At 42.4% G+C, this 23,657-nt stretch overlaps 1 protein-coding gene across 1 annotated transcript in view; it reads right to left on the bottom strand.

Moving 5' to 3' along the window:
• LOC128689540 (27 kDa glycoprotein) overlaps nucleotides 1-23,657 on the bottom strand; it is a 55,858-nt gene that overhangs the window by 5,903 nt on the left and 26,298 nt on the right. Inside the window, exons 3-5 of the mRNA XM_070086050.1 lie at nucleotides 22,697-22,818; nucleotides 18,233-18,387; nucleotides 13,116-13,269 (exon numbers count right to left, since the gene is read on the bottom strand). Coding sequence (XP_069942151.1) covers nucleotides 13,116-13,269; nucleotides 18,233-18,387; nucleotides 22,697-22,818 — 431 coding nt within the window. The remainder of the gene's footprint in view (nucleotides 1-13,115; nucleotides 13,270-18,232; nucleotides 18,388-22,696; nucleotides 22,819-23,657) is intronic.

Raw genomic sequence — 23,657 nt, 5'->3', positions numbered from 1 at the left:
GAAATTAAGGCATTTTTAAGGGTAGTTTCCATGGTTTTATTGGCCATTCCTTGGTACCAATAGAGATTGGCCAACATACTAGTAAAATGGAGAAGATTGGTCAGTTTACCCAAAAGTGGTCTGGAATAGGCATCAAAATTGGTAGAAATGGTCTTTTAGTTTCTTGAGAAGGAAAGGGGGAAGGGCACTCCCACCCTCTCTTCCCTAGTTGAAAATAAGTCAAATTAATAAAATACCTTCTAGACACTTATTAGGGTAGTTTCTTGCAATCAGTGGGTTGTATAGAAGGCATACTAGCAGACTAGTTAGGTTGGTTTGGGCATTGAAATTTGCCTGAAAGACTTCAAACTGGGCAAAAGCCTTGTTGCATACATTTCTGCCCCACCTTCAACTTCACACCCAACTAATTCCACAAATATTGCATTAAATTTTGTATTTATTGCTTAAAAAAAAATTTGGTAGGAAATTTTCTAAAAAAAAAAAAAAAAAAAAAAAAAAAAAAAAAAAAAAAAAAAAAAAAAAAAAAAAAAAAAAAAAAAAAAAGGGGCTTTCAATTTTTGGGTTACCAACAGTTTAAGGAAACACACACATGGATCAGTCCTAGGACCGGTGCTGTTTCTGATATTTGTGAACATGATGGAAGGAATAGACTCCTAAGCAGCCCTGTTTGCTGATGATGTGAAGTCTATGAGAAGAATTCAACTGGACGAAGACCAGGCAAAACTACAGAGGGATCTGGACTGCAGGCCTGGTCCAGAAACTGGCTCCTGGAGTTCAACCCCACCAAGTGCAGTCATGAAGAATGGGGAAAGGCAAAGAAGACCACAGATGGAGTACAATCTAGGGGGCCAGAGCCTACAAACCTCACTCAAGGAGAAGGATCTTGGTGCAAGTATAACACCGGGAACATCTCCTGAGGCGCACATCAACCAAATAACTGCTGCAGCATACGGGCACCTGGCATTCCGACATCTAAATAAGGAGTCATTCAGGACAGTACACTGTACGTTAGGCCCATATTCAAATATGCAGCGCCAATTTGGAACCCTCACCTTTCCAAGCATGTAAGGAAACTAAAGAAAGTGCAAAGGTTTGCAACAAGACTAGTTCCGGAGCTAAGGGGTATGTCCTACGAGGGAAGGTTAAAGGTAACTGACCTGACGACACTGGAAGATAAGATTTCGTTCGGATTTTTAACCCCGGAGGGTTAGCCACCCAGGATAACCCAAGAAAGTCAGTGCGTCATCGAGGACTGTCTAACTTATTTCCATTGGGGTCCTTAATCTTGTCCCCCAGGATACGACCCACACCAGTCGACTAACACCCAGGTACCTACTTGCTGCTAGGTGAACAGGACAACAGGTGTAAGGAAACGTGTCGAAATGTTTCCACCCGCCGGGAATCGAACCTGGGCCCTCCGTGTGTGAAGCGGGAGCTTTAGCCACCAGGCCACTCAGAAGACTTGGGGGGGAGGGGGGGTATGACAATGACGTATAAAATACAGAGAGGAATAGACAAGATGGACAGACAGGATGTTCCAGAGATGGGACACAGCAATGAGGGGTCACAGTTGGAAGCTGAAGACTTAGATGAATCACAGGGATGTTAGGAAGTATATCTTCAGTCACACTTGTCAGTAAGTGGAATAGCCTGGGTAGTGATGTAGTGGAGGCAGGAGCCATACATAGCTTTAAGAAGAGGTATGATAAAGCTCATGGAGCAGGAAGAGTGACTGGGTAGCAGCCAGGTGAAGAGACGGAGCCAGGAGCTGTGACTTAACCCCTGCAACCACAACTAGGCGAGAATTAGGCGACACGCACGCATGCACACACGCGCGCGCACACACACACACACACACACACACACACACAGCACCAGTTTGGAACCCACACCTGGTCAAACACGTCAAGACATTAGAGAAAGTGCAATGAAGGGGTAGGGAAATTTCACAAAATGGAGGACAGGAGGGCCAGGAGACATGATAATCATACAAAATACTGATAGAATAAAAAGGTGGAAGAGACAGGATGTGCCAAAAAAGGAGAAACAACAAATTAAGCTAAATGATGAGGAAAGGGGGATTTAGGAAGATTCCCAAACAAAGTAAAAAAAGCCAAAATACCAAACAAAAGAAAAAACAGTTTAAAACCAAGCCCAAAAAACCAGTTCGCTAAACCCAAGCCCCACCCCCCCCTCAAACCCCAATTAAAATTAAAACAAGTCCCCAAAAACACAAGTCCCCACAAATCCACAATAAAAAGTCCCCACACACAGCCCAAAAACAGCCCACAAAACCCCCAGTCACACACACAAAACCCCCCCAAAAAACACACAGTCTCACACACACACCCAACCTAACAAACCCCCACAAACACAACAAAGTTCCTGGGCCACACAAACCCCAACAGCTCACAACACCCTCAACAAATCCACACAACACACAACACACAAACCACACACCACACAGTCCAACAACACACACACACACACACACAACACAGTCCACACAACAACACATCACAACACACAACCAGCCAACAACACACACAACAGTCAAACACACACAAGTCACACAACCCCAAAAAAGTCACACACAACACAGTCACAAAAACACACAGTCACACAAGGGGAAACCACATAGTCAAGCATCAAGAAATTAGAGAAAGTGCAAAAGGGTTTTAAAAAAATTTTGTCCTAGAGTCGGGATTGTCCGGAAAAGGTTTAGGGAAATCGGGCCCGGATTTAATGGGGACAAGGAGGGCAGGGGGGCATGATAACATATAAAAATGGCGAATAGAATGGGCAAAGACGGGATTTCCAAAATGGGACAGAAAAGAGGTCCACTAAGTTGAAGACCGATAACGGGTTTAAAGGGGAAATATTTCTTCAGTCATAGAGAGCGCCTGAAAGCCTGAAAATAATAGGGGGGGGGGAACCGATAGTTTTTAAGGGAGGGGGATAAAACCCCTGGAGCAGGGGGAGAGGACCATAGCAACAGTGAAAAGGCAGGGGCCCGGGGCCATGACTGACCCCCCAAATAAAAAAGGGGATAAAATAACCAACAAACAAGCACTTGTGTGAGAACACGCAAAACACACAAACAGGATTTCACACGCCCCGGAATGGGCATCCAACTCCCTCCTCTCTCCTCTTCCCAGGAGAACCCTTTATCTCCCTTTTTTCCTATATCTCTCCCCCTCTAACACCCCTCCCCTCTCCCTTTTTTTTTTTTTTTTTTTTTTTTTTTTAACAGGGTTTGACAAGGTAAGGATCCCAACTTTTTTGGGAAAGCTAAGAGTGTTACCTACATCAGCTCTTTTGAAAGCTTTTTTTATTTTTAAGACATACAAGTGGGGAAAAGGGATGAAGTTGAGCCATCTGTGGGCCAGCATTTTATTTGATCAACTGACTATCTCGTGAACTTATGCTGAAAATGTGTTCCATATGAGTCATCCTGGGTATGTATGATCTCAGATGGAATGTTCGGGAAAAGGGGACACCAGGGAAGTGCTGCTTTCGCGTTTGGGAAAAAAAGCTTGTTTCACGCTGCCCTCAAGGATCCAAGTGGGTATTTTGACAAATTTTTTAAAAAAGTAAGGCCAAATCCTCCTATGTTGAAGGCTCTGCTAAAATGAAGATCTATCCGGGATTCCAGGCGAGAGATGAGACGCCCTTGTCTGTTCTCTACTCTGTCAAGCAGTCGAGATGAGGGGGGGCAGGCAACCAAAAAAGGGAGATACTCAAGGGGGAGATATTGTGTTTTGACGGGATCTTGAAACCCCCTATGCAAGCAGATGAAAATACGCGAAGTGCTGTAAGTTTCCTGGCTGCCTTGTTTGAAAGATTTACAACAGGTTTTTCGGGTTATTTTGGGAGTAAAATTTACCCCAAGGATATCAATTGGTGCCAAACCTCCCATTCACCCTTTACTACGCCCCCAACCATCATTTTTTGGGAGACGATCATTTGCATTTTCTCAGGTGAAAATTTACTTGCCATCTATTTCAAGCTGATACAGCTCTAGCTGAGGATTGATGTAGCGAGAGCGGCATTTCTTCTGATAAGGAATGTAGTGTACAGTCTCATATGCTGATCAGGGATGAGATGAGAAGGCCGTATGAATCATTATAACAAGGGCCCAGGAGCTTGACTCGAACCCCTTTGCAACCAATAGATGTCGAGACCGTCATAGAACACACTACAATCACTCTGTAGTGAAAGTCACAGAAAACATACGACAGCCTCACCAGGATTTCAAGAGGCCCTGTGCCAACTGACCTCCGAACCTGCTACCCACAGCTCTTTGTTCTCCTCTGTCCCTAGGTAGGGGAACAACAGTCACCATACCTTCCTAAAACCATATTCTCTCTCACTAACACTGTCCCATTATCACTCCCATTTGTCTCGCTTATCTCTCAAGGATCTCATCTCGTGATTAAAAATGACATGTCTGTAGTTTTTTTTTTTTTTTTTTCTTTTCTTTTAAGAGGGCTTTACATGTTAAGGACCCCCTAACTTTATTGGAGCCAAGTAGCTGGTTCCCTTTTTACAATCTTGCTAAATTTTGAAGCCTTTTTATTGAGCTACAAGTAGATTAAGGAAATTTGCACCCCCTGCCAGCATTTTTTTTGTCAACTGATATTCGTTGACACATTCTGCTGTACAAATGGTTCCTACTGGCATCCTGGTAGTATGCATCTCAGATGAGTGTTTCGCAAAGGGTCCAGCCTGGGAATTAGTAAGGTTTCCCTCCTGTCGATAAAAGCGTGGATTAACGTGTCTCAGGATCCAATTGTCTGTTTGACAACCACTGGCCTTGGTACATACCTGTAAGCCCCTTTAGTTCCCTCCCATTTGAAGGCCTCATTTGAACATCACAGATATGTCCAGGATGGTTCAGGCGAAGTCGCCTTGGTTTGGTTTTTAAACTTGTCAGCAGTCTGATGAGAGTTGCACAACAAAGCCAAAAAGTGGAGGTCATACTTCAAGGTGTGAGCATGCTTTTTGTAGTACAGGATCTTGCAAAGGCTTTCTACTTGTCAAACCCCGAGAAGCAATCTCCTTCCTGGCTGCCTTGTTTGCGATTTCACATTTCTTCATTCTCTTGGTCCACCCAATATCACTTCTCCAGGTGCCAACACTCTCCCATTCTCCATTACTCTCCCCATTACCTCATGTGCCTGATCGTCTTTCCCATTTCTCTCAGGTCAAATGTTCTTGCCATCTCTTTCTCTCGCTTACAGCTCTCCTGTATTATGTACTTACAGCTCTTTCTTCTCTTGGATATTCAGTGTCTCTCTTGCATGTGATTCTCTGATAAAATCTATACATTCCTCTACCCAGCTCCTCTCTCACTTCCCAATATGTCTCTCTCATCTCCTCTCCATTAACTCCTCTCCTCAATCTCCTCTTAATCACTCTCTCTCCATCTCCCAGTCTTATTTTCCTCATCCCTCTCTCACATCTCTCTCTGCTTCCATCTGTCCGTGTCCCACTCAGCTCTTTGATTCATCCAGTCTTCCACTTTGTAGGCTTTAACAACTCACGCAGATCCTTCCTGAAACCATATTCTCACATCAGTTGTAGTCAAAATCTCTCTCTTCTCTCTTCAATTATTTCTCAAGTCTTACCATGATTCCACTCCCACTTCTCTATTGCTGATTTCTCTCTCTCTCTTCTTTCTTCCAGGGACTCTTTCCTCTTTCCATGTCCTTTCCACTGTTCTTGCTCTAAGATCCCTCTCTCAGCATCTCTGGTCTCTCATCTTCTCTCTCACTCTTCTCAACTTGTCTCTCCATCCTTTCTTTCCATCTCTCTTGCACTCCTCTCCTCCTTATTGTCACTCTCTTCATACTCTCTTGCCATTCTCTCTCTCCATCTCCTTCTATCGAACTTCTTTTCTTGCAACTTCTCTCATTCTCAGTCCGCCTTCTTTTATCTCTAGTAGGGTGTCCATCCTGTCTTTGGGTTCCATCTCTCAGCTCTCTTCTCTCTGTCCTGACCAGCCCCAGTTTCTGCCCACCCTCCTGATCAGCTCTCTCTTTTGTCCACCTCCCATTTCAATGGCTCTCTTTCCATCTCACCTATCTTCATCTCTCTCTCTCTCTCTCAAGTTCTCTCTTTCGATGTCTCTCTACTCTCTCCCATCTCTGTCTCTCAACTCTCTCAACGAAACCAAACCAGCTTCTGTAGCTTCCATCTCTCTTGCCTAAAATCTTCTCTTCCTCTCTAGATCTCTCTTCCAGTAACCTTCACTTCTTCCATCTCCCTTACTCCATCTCTCTTCCATCTCTCTCTCTCTTCCATCTCTCTCTCTCTTCCATCTCTCTCTCTCTTCCATCTCTCTCTCTCTCTCTTCCATCTCTCTCTCTCTCTTCCATCTCTCTCTCTCTCTTCCATCTCTCTCTCTCTTCCATCTCTCTCTTCCATCTCTCTCTCTCTCTCTTCCATCTCTCTCTCTTCCATCTTTTTCCATCTCTTTTCCCCCCATCTCTCTCTCTCTCTCTCTCTCTTCCATCTCTCTCTCTCTCTCTCTCTTCCATCTCTCTCTCTCTTCCATCTCTCTCTTCCATCTCTCTCTCTCTCTCTTCCATCTCTCTCTCTCTCTCTCTCTCTCTTCCATCTCTCTCTCTCTCTCTTCCATCTCTCTCTCTCTCTCTCTTCCATCTCTCTCTCTTCCATCTCTCTCTCTTCCATCTCTCTCTCTTCCATCTCTCTCTCTTCCATCTCTCTCTCTTCCATCTCTCTCTCTTCCATCTCTCTCTCTTCCATCTCTCTCTTCCATCTCTCTCTCTCTCTTCCATCTCTCTCTCTCTCTCTCTTCCATCTCTCTCTCTCTTCCATCTCTCTCTCTCTCCCATCTCTCTCCCTCTCCCCATCTCTCTCTTCCATCTCTCTTCCTCTCTCTTTCCATCTCTTCTCTTCTCTCTTCTCTCTCTCTCCTCTCTCTCTTCCATCTCTTTTCTCTCTTTTCCCTTCTCTCCTCTCTCTCTTCCTTTCTCTCTCTCTACCATCTCTCTCTCTTCCATCTCTCTCTCTTCCATCTCTCTCTCTTCCATCTCTCTCTCTTCCATCTCTCTCTCTTCCATCTCTCTCTCTTCCATCTCTCTCTCTTCCATATCTCTCTCTCTTCCATATCTCTCTCTTCCATATCTCTCTCTCTCTCTTCCATCTCTCTCTCTCTCTCTCTTCCATCTCTCTCTCTCTCTCTTCCATCTCTCTCTCTCTTCCATCTCTCTCTCTCTCTCTCTTCCATCTCTCTCTCTCTTCCATCTCTCTCTCTCTTCCATCTCTCTCTCTTCCATCTCTCTCTCTCTTCCATCTCTCTCTCTCTTCCATCTCTCTCTCTCTCTCTCTCTTCCATCTCTCTCTCTTCCATCTCTCTCTCTTCCATCTCTCTCTCTCTCTCTCTCTCTCTCATCAATCTCTCTCTCTCTCTCTTCCATATCTCTCTCTACTTCTCTCTCTCTTCCATCTCTCTCTCTCCATCTCTCTCCTCTCTCTCTCCCATCTCTCTCTCTCTCCCATCTCTCTCTCTTCCATCTTTACCCCATTTTTCCTTCTCACTCTCCCTCCTCCTTCCTTCCCTTCTCCTTCCTTCCTTCCCTTCTTCCCCTCTCACATTTCTCCCCATTTCCTTCACTTTCCTCCCTCTCTCCCACCTTCCTTCTCTCTTCTCAAAAAAAAAAAAATGGTGGGACTCGTAGGAACCAAGGATCAGAAGAGAATGGTTCTGTAGGGAGGAGGGATGGAGGAGTGGAAAAGGATGGAACAAGGGGGGAGAGAAAATTAGGAGAGTTTTCTGAAAAAATGGAGAAAGAGCCGGGAAATTGTTAAAGAGGTTGGAGAAGGAGACAAAGAATTGGGAGGCACAAGTCCAAACTGCAGAGCCAAGCCAAGGAGTGAAAGGGAAGAACAGCTGGGTGCAGACGGAGAGGGTGATAGGTCGAATGCTGAGGCACAACCATGCTATCAAGAGCCACTGGAAAAATCAAGGGAGAAACTGACCACACACAGGCAGGATCCAGAGTCACAGAGGGTGAGGCAATGGGAGGAGGAAACGGCAAAATCAGTGTTTATCCATGGGCTTCAGGAGAGAGAGGAAAGGACACACACTGAAAGGCAGCAGGAAGAAAGAAAGGAGATTGAGAAAATCATCACGGAAATAGGTGAAGAGATGGACGAGATTGTAAATTTTCAGAGAATAGGGGGGTACTCGAAGGGGAGAAACCGACCAATCAAGCTGATTCTCAGGACGGAAACAGTGCGGAACAGGATCCTCCAAGAGAAACCACTATTGAAATACTCGGAAGAGTACAAGAGGGTGTTCCTAGACAGAGACAGAACACAATCAGAACGACAGCAGCTGAGGGAGAGGACAAAAAAGCGAAAGGAGCTAGGAAAAGAGACAAGGATGGAACCAGCAGAGGTCAGTCAGAGCAGAACAGAACAGCAAGGGCAAGCACACACACAACTATTCTCAGAACCATACAACCTATCACACCATCCCAACACACACTACAATCCATACCCACAGCCTCCACCCAACACCGAGCTATAGAATCCCACAGTATGCTACCAGGTCTCCCACCCTCACAGGCCCCCCAAACCACAGTGTTGGAAAGGAAACTGAAGGTATGGTACACAAACGCTGATGGAATAACAAATAAGTGGGAGGAGTGGCATGAAAGAGTCAAAGAGGCATCACCGGACATCATAGCTCTCACAGAAACCAAGCTTACAGGTATGATAACAGATGCCATCTTTCCAATAGGATACCAAATCCTGAGGAAAGACAGAGGGAACAGGGGGGGGGGGATGGAGGAGTGGCATTGCTGATCAAAAATCGCTGGAATTTTGATGAGCTGGAGAGCGGAGACAGCAGAGAAGAAAGTGATTACATAGCGGGAACGCTTCACTCTGGAGGTCCCAAGATGGTAATAGCAGTGATGTATAACCCACCACAGAACAGCAGGAGGCCAAGGCAAGAGTACGACGAGAGCAATAGAGCGATGGTTGACACACTGGCTAGAGTGGCCAGAAGAGCTCATGCATGCAGGGCAAAGCTCCTGATCATGGGTGACTTTAACCACAAGGAGATCGATTGGGAGAACTTGGACCCGCATGGGGGCCAAGATACATGGAGGGCTAAGATGATGGAGGTGGTACTGGAAAACTTCATGTACCAACACGTAAGGGACACTACAAGAGAGAGAGGAGAGGATGAACCAGCAAGGCTGGACTTAGTATTCACCTTGAGTAGTGCAGATATCGAGGACATCACATATGAAAGACCCCTTGGGGCCAGTGACCATGTGGTTTTAAGCTTCGAATACACAGTAGAGCTACAAGTGGAGGGAGAAGCAGGAAGGCCAGGACGAATGAAGCCAAACTACAAGAAAGGGGACTACACAGGAATGAGGAACTTCCTGAACGGGGTTCAGTGGGACAGAGAACTGGCAGGGAAGCCAGTTAATGAGATGATGGAATATGTAGCAACAAAATGCAAGGAGGCTGAGGAGAGGTTTGTACCCAAGGGTAACAGGAATAATGAAAAAGCCAGGATGAGCCCATGGTTTACCCAAAGGTGCAGGGAGGCAAAAACCAAGTGTGCTAGGGAATGGAAGAAATATAGAAGGCAAAGGACCCAGGAGAATAAGGAGAGCAGTCGTAGAGCCAGAAACGAATATGCACAGATAAGAAGGGAGGCCCAAAGACAATATGAAAATGACATAGCAGCGAAAGCCAAATCTGACCCGAAACTGTTGTACAGCCACATCAGGAGGAAAACAACAGTCAAGGACCAGGTAATCAGGCTAAGGAAGGAAGGAGGAGAGACAACAAGAAATGACCGTGAAGTATGTGAGGAACTCAACAAGATATTCAAAGAGGTGTTCACAGAGGAAACAGAAGGGACTCCAGAAAGACGGAGAGGTGGGCCACACCACCATGTACTGGACACAGTGCACACAACCGAGGAAGAAGTGAAGAGGCTTCTGAGTGAGCTAGATACCTCAAAGGCAATGGGGCCAGATAACATCTCCCCATGGGTATTGAGAGAGGGAGCAGAGGCGCTATGTGTACCCCTAACAACAATATTCAATACATCTATCGAAACAGGGAGATTGCCTGAGGCATGGAAGACAGCAAATGTAGTCCCAATCTTTAAAAAAGGAGACAGACATGAAGCATTAAACTACAGACCAGTGTCACTGACATGTATAGTATGCAAAATCATGGAGAAGATTATCAGGAGAAGAGTGGTGGAACACCTAGAAAGGAATGATCTCATCAACAGCAGCCAACATGGTTTCAGGGACGGGAAATCCTGTGTCACAAACCTACTGGAGTTCTATGACATGGTGACAGCAGTAAGACAAGAGAGAGAGGGGTGGGTGGATTGCATATTCTTGGACTGCAAGAAGGCGTTTGACACAGTTCCACACAAGAGATTGGTGCAAAAACTGGAGGACCAAGCAGGGATAACAGGGAAGGCACTACAATGGATCAGGGAATACTTGTCAGGAAGACAGCAGCGAGTCATGGTACGTGGCGAGGTGTCAGAGTGGGCACCTGTGACCAGCGGGGTCCCACAGGGGTCAGTCCTAGGACCAGTGCTGTTTCTGGTATTTGTGAACGACATGACGGAAGGAATAGACTCTGAGGTGTCCCTGTTTGCAGATTATGTGAAGTTGATGAGAAGAATTCACTTGATCGAACACCAGGCAGAACTACAAAGGGATCTGGACAGGCTACAGACCTGGTCCAGCAATTGGCTCCTGGAGTTCAATCCCACCAAGTGCAAAGTCATGAAGATTGGGGAAGGGCAAAGAAGACCGCAGACGGAGTACAGTCTAGGGGGCCAGAGACTACAAACCTCACTCAAGGAAAAAGATCTTGGGGTGAGTATAACACCAGGCACATCTCCTGAAGCGCACATCAACCAAATAACTGCTGCAGCATATGGGCGCCTAGCAAACCTCAGAACAGCATTCCGACATCTTAATAAGGAATCGTTCAGGACCCTGTACACAGTGTACGTTAGGCCCATATTGGAGTATGCGGCACCAGTTTGGAACCCACACCTAGCCAAGCACGTAAAGAAACTAGAGAAAGTGCAAAGGTTTGCAACAAGACTAGTCCCAGAGCTAAGAGGTATGTCCTACGAGGAGAGGTTAAGGGAAATCAACCTGACGACACTGGAGGACAGGAGAGATAGGGGGGACATGATAACGACATACAAAATACTGAGAGGAATTGATAAGGTGGACAAAGACAGGATGTTCCAGAGATTGGACACAGTAACAAGGGGACACAGTTGGAAGTTGAAGACACAGATGAATCACAGGGATGTTAGGAAGTATTTCTTCAGCCACAGAGTAGTCAGTAAGTGGAATAGTTTGGGAAGCGATGTAGTGGAGGCAGGATCCATATATAGCTTTAAGCAGAGGTATGATAAAGCTCACGGCTCAGGGAGAGTGACCTAGTAGCGATCAGTGAAGAGGTGGGGCCAGGAACTTGGACTCGACCCCAGCAACCTCAACTAGGTGAGTATAACTAGGTGAGTACACACATACACACACACACACACACACACACACCCACACAAACACATACACACACACACGCACACACACACACACACACACACACACACACACACACACACACACACACACAACACACACATACACACACACTCCTCACACACTCACACACACACACACACAGTCTCACACACACACACAGTCTCTCACACACACACAGTCTCTCACACACACACAGTCTCACACACACACAGTCTCACACACACACAGTCTCACACACACACAGTCTCACACACACACAGTCTCACACACACAGTCACACACACACACACAGACACACACACACACAGACACACACACACACAGACACACACACACACACACACACAGTCACACACACACAGTCACACACACACACACACACACACACAGTCACACACACACAGTCACACACACACACAGTCACACACACACACACAGTCACACACACATACACAGTCACACACACATACACAGTCACACACACATACACAGTCACACACACATACACAGTCACACACACATACACAGTCACACACACATACACAGTCACACACACATACACAGTCACACACACATACACAGTCACACACACATACACAGTCACACACACACACAGTCACACACACACACACAGTCACACACACACACACACAGTCACACACACACACACACAGTCACACACACACACACACAGTCACACACACACACACAGACACACACACACACAGTCACACACACACACACAGTCTCACACACACACACACAGTCACTCTCACACAGTCTCTCTGTCTCTCTCTCTCTCTCACACACACACACACACACACACACACACACACACACACAGTCTCTCAGTCACAACTAGGCAAATACACACACACTACATTAAGATTACAAACATTTTAAGTAACGAGTGTACTGTATGTGCATCTTATCACTCTAGGGCACTTTAAATGTCATAGTATATTACATGTTGGTGGGGTGGCTAGGAGAGCTCACCATACCTACCACACCTGACTTCTTACAATAAGTACTACTCACCTTTTTCCCTACATTAAAACTAAAATATTATGAGGTAGGTAAATAATGAGTGCACTTTGTGTGTATTTTACTTAATATTTTTTAATGCCTAGTTCTATTGCCAACTCAATATATGTTAGTGTAAACTTGTTATAAATGCATATAAATGCCTGGCTACCACTTTCCAGTGGTAGCCTGGAACCTAACCTGTCATAAGTGGGGCCCTACTGTAACTTACCACCATACAAGTTGCACGCTGACCTGCAAACTAAACCAAATGTCAATCATTTGAGATTTTTTTGAATATGGTATCACTTCACTAAATCAATTTGTAATTTAATAAGTATGTTGTGGTGATGATTATTAACCACATTGTAATGTTCCAAAGAAATGCTTACCAACAACTGACAAAATTTACAAACCCAAGTTCAGATCAGATAATTAAAAATAAATTTAGAGATGGTAGGGTGCTGGACACTCCTTTACATTCCAAAAATACAAAATACTTACTTGCAGTTTTCTTCATTTATCGAGAGGAGACGAATGTTAATGCCAAGAGGGTTACTCTTTCCCTCCTCAATATCGGGTACCTTCTCCTCAATACAAGTATTTATGTTGTCCTTCTGACTCTTTATACATTCTTCTCCATCTTCCCCAATAAACACTGAAATGTATCATTAAGTGTGAATTTAGTGCAAAAAATTAAGAAAAGCATAGGAATGAATCTATCAAAAGATTAAAGCACTAAATCACCCTCTATTTCTTTCTATTTTACATAATTTGTGATCAAAACTAACCAACCCAAAGATTAAAATGCCTTAATTAAAAAGGCTAAGTTCTTTCATTTGAACCAGTAGTCTGCCAGCCTAGCTCATGCTTTTGTAAGTGGAGACTGCTATTGTTCCCCTCCCTTTTAAAACTGGCTATTTCCTGGGTCCTATCACACTACTGAAACACTATTATAGAGTTCCCCTCTACCTCATTCCACTCTATTACCACCCTAAAACTGAAGTAATATTTCCTAATATCCCTCACTCATACAAATTCTTAACACCCATCTATGCCTTTATACCTATAATGTCAAACAATGTTAAGTCTGCTCTAATGCAACAACACAGCTATGGTCCTCCAGGTATGGCACCAACACTGAAGAAAATTAAATTTTCTACAAACACTTGTTAAAGATTTAGTTCCTGTAATTTAAAAGGAAAACTAATATTAGTCAGGGGGGACTAAACCCATAGGGGTCATACAGCACCCAGGAATGCAAGGCATTCACACTATTCAAAGAATTGGAGCACAGGTCATAGTAATACTCTTTTTTGAGAGAATCTCAACTAAAGTAAAACTAAAGGGCAAATGTATTACATACAAAGTGCAGGCATTGTCCCAAGAAGGTTTGGATAGGTAAAAAGTGGTTTTGAGGGCTAGGAGTTTCAGTATCCAGCAAGCTTGTGAGAGCATGTTAGATCAGAGCAAGTGGAGATGGCTTTATGTACTGTTAGAGTGCAAGCAAGGTAATATTTATGAAGGGATTAAGAAATCAATTAGCTGTCAAATCTAATTTGGGAAGTACAGTGCTTGCACTCTGAAGGAGGTTGTGGGGATAAGGAACTTTTGAGTATAAGAAATTGCAATTGCTGCACACTTCTGGCAAGTATTTTTTAAACTGCCTCTGTGGGAGACTGGTGGTTAAAATGTGTGTACACAGTATGCATTTTGCACTTTAACCCTTTGAGGGTCCGTCCCGTAGTTCTACGCCATGAGCTCAGCTCACTCAAGCTGCGAGTGGTAAATTTGGGCCTAGATATGAGAGATTACATCTATGTGGCAAGTGTGCACCACAAAAATCCTGGAGCACACAGTGCATAATGAAAAAAAAGACCGTATTTTAGATTAAAACAGTGACTGTGGTGTTTATTCATACGTTTTTTATAGTTGTATTCAAGGTTTCTTGGTCTCGTTTGGTAGAATGGAAGATACATTACAGAAAGAAATAGAGATGATTTTGATTGGTTTTAGTACTGATAATGGCTTGTAACCGAACTCAAAGTAGCGGAAATGTTCAATTTTTGCCGATGTTAAGGAGTAAACAAGTGATGTCACACGTCCAATACATAACTGGTGGGTCTGATATGCATTCACGAATGTGCCAATATTATACAAATTTTACAATATTGCATAAGTGAATTATTTTTTGGTGTGAATAAAAAAAATAGAATTCATTTGTAAAGTCTGGAAATTTACTATTAAACAGAGGAAATGTTATTTTAGTGCCAGGAATGCCTGCATTGTTTATTCTGGACCCTATTTTGAAATTGGAATACAGTAGACCGTTATTTAGCACGAGTTTATTTGGCACAATTTGAGTATAGCACGACTGAAGAATTGCGACATTTTTATGTAACATGTTGTATGATCAACGTTACACGATTCGCGGGAGGGGAAAAAATTTTGAGCACACAGTCGCCCAGGGTGGGTTATATCAGTTAATGGGGGAGGCCTACTGCCATCTCTGCCATCTCCTCCACCACCCACACCCACCCCCACCACGCTCCCAGCCTCCAGTTTGGTTCATACACGTGCAGGACGGAGGTACTCGGGAACCTAGCTGTGTTTATATACATAAATATTTTAATTTCATTGCCATTTGTTAAATATGCCAAGCAATAACGGCACCCAGTAAACATACAAGTGTTGCTGAAAATGACAAGAAAAGGTTTAAGCATTCAAGTCTAGGAATTTCAAAGAAAATCGAGATATTAGACAAGCTTGAGAGTGGATCACGTGTGGTGGATACAGTGAGGGCCTATGGCCTTAATGAAGAGTCAGTTCGTACAATTAAAAAGAGCGAGGTGAATATGCGAGCTTGTGTAATGAATAACCCAAGATGTCATCTCATGAAAATGACACTTAGGTCCCAACAAGTAAATAAAACAGAAAACTTGAGTGATTGAACAAAAGACAAAGAAAGGTGCAACACAATTTCCTCTTACTTAAGAAAAAGGCCTTAGTTATTTAAAGCAGTGTGTGATAAGGAAGGGCTGAAAAAGTGTGCGCGCGTTTAGCACAGGCTGGTTCCACAACTAACTTGCATAATAAGTTATGCAACTTATTATGCAATAAGTTGCATAATAAGTTGCATAATATTAAGTTTACTGGTGAAAGTGCTTCAGCTGATCATACAGCAGCAAGTAATTTTCCTGCTGAATTGCAGGAAATTATTTCTGAGGGTGGCTATGAGCCACATCAAGTGTTTAATGCTGAAGTGTTTTTTTGGGGGGGAAAAAAATGCCAACACGAACTTATATCAGTCAGCAAGAGAAGAGTGCACTGGGCTTCAAGGCAGCAAAGGACCGCTTCACATTGCTCCTTTGCGGTAATGCATCAGGCGATTTCAAGTGTAAGCCCATGGTTATTTACTGCTCTAAGAACCCTTGTGCTTTGAAAGGCGTAGATAAAAATACCTTACCAGTAATTTGGAGGTCAAACCAGCATTAAAATGGTATAAAATACCGACAGATTGTTAGGTAAGACACATATGCAACAGTTAGGTATCTTTATTTCGAAACGTTTCGCCTACACAGTAGGCTTCTTCAGTCGAGTACAGAAAAGTCGATAGAAGCAGAAGATACTTGAAGACGATGTAATCAGTCCATCAACTTCGACCTCTACTAGCGAGAACGGCTGGGTTTGAGAGGGACCTGCCCTCCCAAAGCAACCTACGTCTCACCTCCTGGCACTATATAAAGGCTCCATCCTGTCACTTCAGCTTCATATTGTTTCAGTCAACGGTACAATGCTCTTCTCCAGACTGAGGGACTGACCACCTCAAAACTTTAAGGGTGATGGACTGATTACATCGTCTTCAAGTATCTTCTGCTTCTATCAACTTTTCTGTACTCGACTGAAGCCTACTGTGTAGGCGAAACGTTTTGAAATAAAGATACCTAACTGTTGCATATGTGTCTTACCTAACAGGTCAAACCAGTCAGCATGGATGACAGGAAATATTTAATGACTGGTTTAAGCATCACTATTCCTGAAGTTAAGTGTTACCTGCACAGCAAGAACCTTGCATTCAAGGCTCTTCATTCTTGATAATTCCTGTACTCATCCACAAGCTTTGCTGGATGTGACGCCACATGTAAAGGTTGTATTTTTACCTTCAAATACATCTTTAATACAACCACTGGATCGGGGAGTTTAGTCATTCAAGTGTAACTACACAAAAAAGTTATGAAGAAACTAGTTGCATCAATGGACTGATTCCAACCTGGCAGTACCAACCTTCTGGAATAAATTTAACACAGAAGATGCTATCAGCTATGCTAGAAGTGCATGGAATGAAGTGCCTCAACATTAAATGCAGACTGGGAAAAAGTAATGGCCTTCTGTGGTTAATTCTTTCACTGGTTTCCCCTTGCTTAAGTCAGGTTCAGGAAATTGTTCAGCTGGCAAGGAGATTACCAGGTGATGGTTTTGAAGATATGAATGAAGATGTGAATGAGCTCTTAGAAAATAATAATGAAGACAGGAGTACAGAGGAAATGTTAGTAGAGCTCGATGCACAGATACAAGGGAGAGACATAATAGAAGATGAAGAACATGAAGAAAAACGGTTAACATTTCAACAGTTACGTGAGCAGTTTCATACTATTGGTAAAGTTGCAGACTTTCACTGAAGAGGACCCAGACAAATCTAGCAGTTCTTTGAAACGGGGTCTAGACCAGCTGATGATGCCTTACCGTCAGCTGTATAATGTATTGCAGGGTAAAACAGCCCAGAGAACCATTACAGAATTTATACACATTCCAATACAACCATCGACTTTAGTACCAGAACCTCTACCATCTACTTCTGTCGACAACCAACAACCATCCACCTCAGCCCAGTAGGGCCAAACCATCCATATCCACTCTCCCCAAACATCCACACACACCATTACCCACAATTTAAGGTAAGAAATACTATTTCTATTGCATTTGTAGTCTTAAGCAGTAATATATGACAATGAACTACAATTCATGTTCGCTTTTATTTTTGTAAGATCTGTTCGTCTAAAATAAAGTTGTTTGGCTTTTTGGGGGCTCCCAGGAATGTAACACTATTTTTCCCACAGGTTCTTCAGTTCAATTAGCACAATTTTACCTAACACGGTATTTTCAGGAACCTAACTACCGTGCTAAATAAGGGTCTACTGCATTTTGAACTGTGAAATTGAACAATTACCAATATCCGATTACTTTATTGGGTAGTTTAAACAGTTGACTGGGTGATTTCTTGTGCTCGCTGGATAAAATAAATATAATACTAGCAAATTAGCTAAGAATTTCATCAACATGAATAATGTAATTGGCCTAAAATGGGAGTCAGTCTTGAAAATCACAGATGCATAAATATCGCTGGTGCAGCAAAATTCACGGGAATGTAATTTCGTCAATTTTGTACTTCATTACTTTCTCTACCATTACACATAAGATTTTTTTTTTTTTTAAATTCTTGGACTGGGTGGACAAGTTTCAGGATGGAGGTCTGGACCCTGAAAGGGTTAAAAAATCACGTACTGAATGTATAAAATGAAAATTAACTTGCATATTAAACCTAATAAAAATGACGTACTCACAAGCAATTCTGTCTCCTCCTTTATAGCAAATAAAGTCAATTCCAGCATCTATGGCCTTTCTAGAGATGTTCAGATCGCGCTGCTCCTGTTCATTCGTGCACCTTTCAAGTTTAGTAAAAAAGTCCTCAACACATGCCATGAAACGATCACGACGGCTGAAATCACAATATTAAAAATTAGATTGGTTGACATTTACTATACTCCTGTAATCTAACGAGACTGAAGTAGGGGCCAAACAAATATCTGAAATTCATAAAACCGTTAATATTGTACTATGCATGCCTAAAATTTCTATCATTTACAGAATTTATTTTAGCTGAACCAATCTTTCCAGACTGTGCTTATCACTAGTATTTTTAGACAGCAACATTAAGAACGAATAACTTAACTTCCATGTTTGATTTAACTGTCTGGTCAGTCACTAAACATCTTAAGTGTGAAAATAGTTAATGTATGCCTACTGGGCAGAGTTGTATCAGTTGACTTCACACTGTACATTCAAGAACGTAAAAATAAAAGCCCCATTTCTTTACCAAAATGTACCAAACATAGAAACACCATAGCTATAACAAAAAAATAGCTGAAAGCAAAAGAAAACAAAGATGAATAAAGCATCAGCTGCCTTGTTGGTGCTCATAGGGCCTGGTCCAAGAGCTGTGGAGAGATCTGGTGACTGGTTTTGTATTTTGGTATTTATTTCCAATACATCAGAAGGCCAGCTTATTTTATGCTATCTATGCATGGAAGACCAATAATGCATTTAATTCTGTCCATTTTTGGCCCATTCAACCCCCCCCCCCCCCCCCCAAAAAAAAAAAAAAAAAAAATTGAAATTATGGTAGGTTGCAGAGGAAGATGTGGTAATGGTGGTCTCAGAATTAGGTACAACAGTACAGTATTAGCTAAAAAATATTGCACAGCAATCATAGTACATCAGTATAATTATAAAGGTAACATTAGGGTGTGTAGAAGAGAGGGAGACTACTTCCTGGTAAAAGTAGGTCTTAGACAGGGATGTGTAATGTCACCACGGTTGTTTAATATATTTATAGATGGGGTTCCAAAAGAAGTAAATGCTAGGGTGTTCGGGAGAGGGGTGGGATTAAATTATGGGGAATTAAATACAAAACGGGAAGTGACACAGTTACTTTTTGCTGACGATACTGTGCTTATGGGAGATTCTAAAGAAAAATTGCAAAGGTTAGTGGATGAATTTGGGTGTGTGTGTAAAAGTAGAAAGTGAACATAGAAAAGAGTAAGGTGATGAGGGTATCAAATGATTTAGATAAAGAAAAATTGGATATCAAATTGGGGAGGAGTATGGAAGAAGTGAATGTTTTCAGATATTTGGGATTTGATGTGTCAGCGGATGGATTTATGAAGAATGAGGTTAATCATAGAATTGATGAAAGAAAAAAGGCGAGTGGTGCATTGAGGTATATGTGGAGGCAAAAAATGTTATCTATGGAGGCAAAGAAGGGAATGTATGAATGTATGTATGGTAGTACCAACACTTGTATGGGTGTGAAGCTTGGGTTGTAAATGCTGCAGTGAGGAGGCAGTTGGAGGCAGTGGAGATATCCTGTCTAAGGGCAATGTGTGGTGTAAATATTATGCAGAAAATTCGGAGTGTGGAAATTAGGAGGTGTGGAGTTAATAAAAGTATTAGAGGGCTGAAGAAGGGTTGTTGAGGTGATTTGGTCATTTAGAGAGAATGGATCAAAGTAGAATGACATGGAGAGCATATAAATCTGTAGGGGAAGGAAGGCAGGGTAGGGGTCGTCCTCAAAAAGGTTGGAGGGAGGGGGTAAAAGAGGTTGTGGGCGAGGGGTTTGGACTTCCAGCAAACGTGCGTGAGCGTGTTAGGAGTGAATGGAGACGAATGGTATTTGGGACCTGACGAGCTGTTGGAGTGTAAGCAGGTTAATATTTAGTGAAGGGATTCAGGGAAACCTGTTATTTTATATAACCGGACTTGAGTCCTGGAAATGGGAAGTACAATGCCTGCACTCTAAAGGAAGGGTTTGGGATATTGGCAGTTTGGAGGGATTTACAGTGGACCCCCGGTTAACGATATTTTTTCATTCCAGAAGCATGTTCAGGTGCCAGTACTGGCCGAATTTGTTCCCATAAGGAATATTGTGAAGTAGGTTAGTCCATTTCAGACCCCCAAACATACACGTACAAACTCACTTACATAAATACACTTACATAATTGGTCGCATTGGGAGGTGATCGTTAAGCGGGGGTCCACTGTATTGTGTATTTTTATACGTATATACTTCTAAACTGTTGTATTCTGGGCACCTCTGCAAAAACAGTGATTGTTTGAGTGAGGTGAAAGTGTTCAATGATGAAAGTATTTTCTTTTTGGGGATTTTTTTCTTTGGGTCACCTTGCCTCAGTGGGAGACGGCAGACTTGGAGAAAAAAAAACAGTAGGGGTCCTAGTAATGATGAGGTAGTGAGAGCTAATAGTAGTTAGTAAAAATATATCAAAGATTACAGCAGAACAGATACTGCAGGACAAACATGATATTAAGGGTCCTCTGTTAAATGCAGGTTTTTGATGAAGTGTACCAGCCACTGTATAGCGACTTTCCTAGATTTTAACCACACACTTTGGCTGAAACCAGGGGTCAACGAGGAAATAAGACTAACCTACACAAATAACCTGCACATAGGAGAGGAGCTTACGAACGTTTCGGTCCTACTTGGACCATTTATGAAGTCACACTAACGAAAAAGAGAGCAAGGTGGGTATATATAGGCAGAGGTGGTGGTAGAAGTGGTAGTAGTGGAGGTGGAAGGAAGTAGTAGTGGGGAGGTAGTAAGAGGAGCTAGTCAAATACTAAGAGAGAGGAGCACTGCAAGGGAGCTAGGTGCCCACAGAGGGTAAGAGCAAGAACACCAAGGGAGGGGAATAAATAAAGAACAAATACACAGGGCAGAAGAAAGACTGAAACGTCATTGTAAGATCTATGTGCGGGTTATTTGTGTATCGTTCCAGTTACGGTATTATGCCTTTTTTTTTTTTTTTTTTTTTTTTTTTTGGTTAAGACTAACCTGCTACAACCATGCTGACACACAGGAAGGGCAGAATCATCTCATTTTATTAGTCAAACATTATCTTGCCTAACAAGAATGGGTGTCATGGGTACACCTCAGGGAAAGCACACAGTAAATCCACTAAAACTTCCTGGTTCAGTCACCAACATTCACCAATTTTAGAAATACAGAAAGAGTAGATATAGTATATCAATGTTAAATGTGCAAATGTGATTTAGGACATGTCACTAACTTTCGGGAATTAATACCCTTCAAGGGAGGAACTGAAAGGCTGATGAAGGCTCTATACAAAGAATTGGAGTTACCCACCCTCTCCTTTGTTTGAATCTACCTCCCACTACCAAAGACTTGTCCTCTACAGGTTTAGCCCATCTCCCCCATGAAACAATTCAGGGTTAATATGAATAAATACGTACTATGCATTGAATACAGGTCAGTCATCAGTGATCCAGCAATCACTAATCCAGTTCCATCACTAATCTAGCACTAATTTTGACTAGCATCATTGGTAAAAAGTTTCCATCCCACAGCTTTCAAAGGTGTGACAGTTTACCATGCCAGGTCCAGCACCCTACAAGTCCCAATTATGCAGGATTAGTGATGGTTGACCTGTATCATCAAGCTTTACAGTTTTACATGATTAGGCACAAGTTGCATAATTTTTGTAGAAGTTAAAACAAGAATAATGCTGGACAATGGGCATTACTTGCTCAATAAAAATTGTGGGAGGATGGAGGTCCACCACTCTTGACAGGGTGACCAGACTGAGAAAATCTTAGTCTTACCAAAATTTCCATACTTAATTTTTAAATTAGTGTAATAGCAACCTATTATGTGCTATGACCTCTTACACTATTAGTTCTAAGAATCTCTCCATTTGATGTCCACCATCAGTCTACCAAAATCTAGTGAACGTACCAGAGGTTTATATGCTATCATCTTTGACATGGCCGAGAGCTCAAGCAAACTTACGACCACAGGCACCCCAAGAACAAAGACCCACAAACACAAGATGAATGTTTTATAGTCTAATCAAAAACCTGCTAGGTATGGCTAAATTTATGCCTTTGGGGGCCAGTCTACATAAAATTTGAGCAAGCCAATAACAATACTGGCCAGGATATGAAGAGAGATTTAGGGAAGTTATTAAATATGATTAAAGCTTTTCTTTTTCAGGCCACCCTGCCTTGGCGAGAAATGGTTGATGTGCAATATAAAAAAATATTAAAACACAAAATGAGTATCTTTTAGTACCAATACAGAGATACTTATGCAATTGCTTCTCTACTCTACAAATGAAGAATGAACCTCAGGGACAAAAAAGACGGGTAAAAGTTATTTATACTTTGCACATACTATGTGTTAAACATGTCACAGGACAAAAGCTAGACCTTACCCACAGTACTTCTTGAAGACCAAATCCAGCTCTCCTTTTGGTATACTTTTATTTATTTCATGCTGTAGCTTATCCCAATTTATGTGTTTTCCAATACATTCACCTACGTTACTTCCAGATTCCTGTATTAGAGAAAAAAAAAAAAAAAAAAAAAAAAACAGAAAATTAAGGAGTCCACAGAAGAAAAAAAAGTCTATACAAGTCTATATATATAAAGAAGTCTTAAATTTTAATAGTTATAAGTACAAAATTCACCACTGCCCAAATGCCATCATATACCACTCAACCCACCAATGACAACCTTTGAACCTGTTTTTACTATATCAATATTTCAGTGTCTCAGAACAGTCTGGGGTTGAAGCAACAGGAGGATAAGCCACAACAGCAGTAGCATCTGCAGTGGTGATTGTACCCACAGAAGCTATATCAGCAACAGCCTAAGTTTATGTACTATAGCAATAGGAAAAATTCATCCCAAGACAAGAGTCCACAAATCATGGAAAGAATCAGCAGCAGCTTTAGGGCCATTACCAGAGTCTAAACCTTATCTATTAAGTTAAAATGGCTAAATCACAAAAGGGGAATCATTTTAGAGCAAGAAAAGGGAGAGAAGAGGGAATGCTGGATTTATTTATAAAGACTTCAAACACCAATCACAAGGGGACCCCAAGCATCAGTAGGGAAAGGGCAGGAAGGTCTTAATGGTCCTGATGAGAATGGCAACACTGATTTACAGAAATAGTACAGTAATTGCACATTAATGCAAACTTAAAAAAATCTTTCCAAAGAAATCAGCAATAAAACTCATGCCATACAAAACTAGAGTACTGTAACCGAACAGAAGAGTTGAATCACTGAGTCTTCAAAATTTCCTATGCATCAAAACCTAGTTACTAGAAAAAATTATATATAGAGGACCCCCGTATCCGCAGGGATATGTTCCAAGGACCTGTTGTGGGTA

Source organism: Cherax quadricarinatus, chromosome 18 (assembly GCF_038502225.1).
Source record: "Cherax quadricarinatus isolate ZL_2023a chromosome 18, ASM3850222v1, whole genome shotgun sequence".
Taxonomy (NCBI): domain Eukaryota; kingdom Metazoa; phylum Arthropoda; class Malacostraca; order Decapoda; family Parastacidae; genus Cherax; species Cherax quadricarinatus.
Note: the sequence above shows the minus strand (reverse complement) of the source record. Positions and strands in the feature narration are given on the sequence as shown.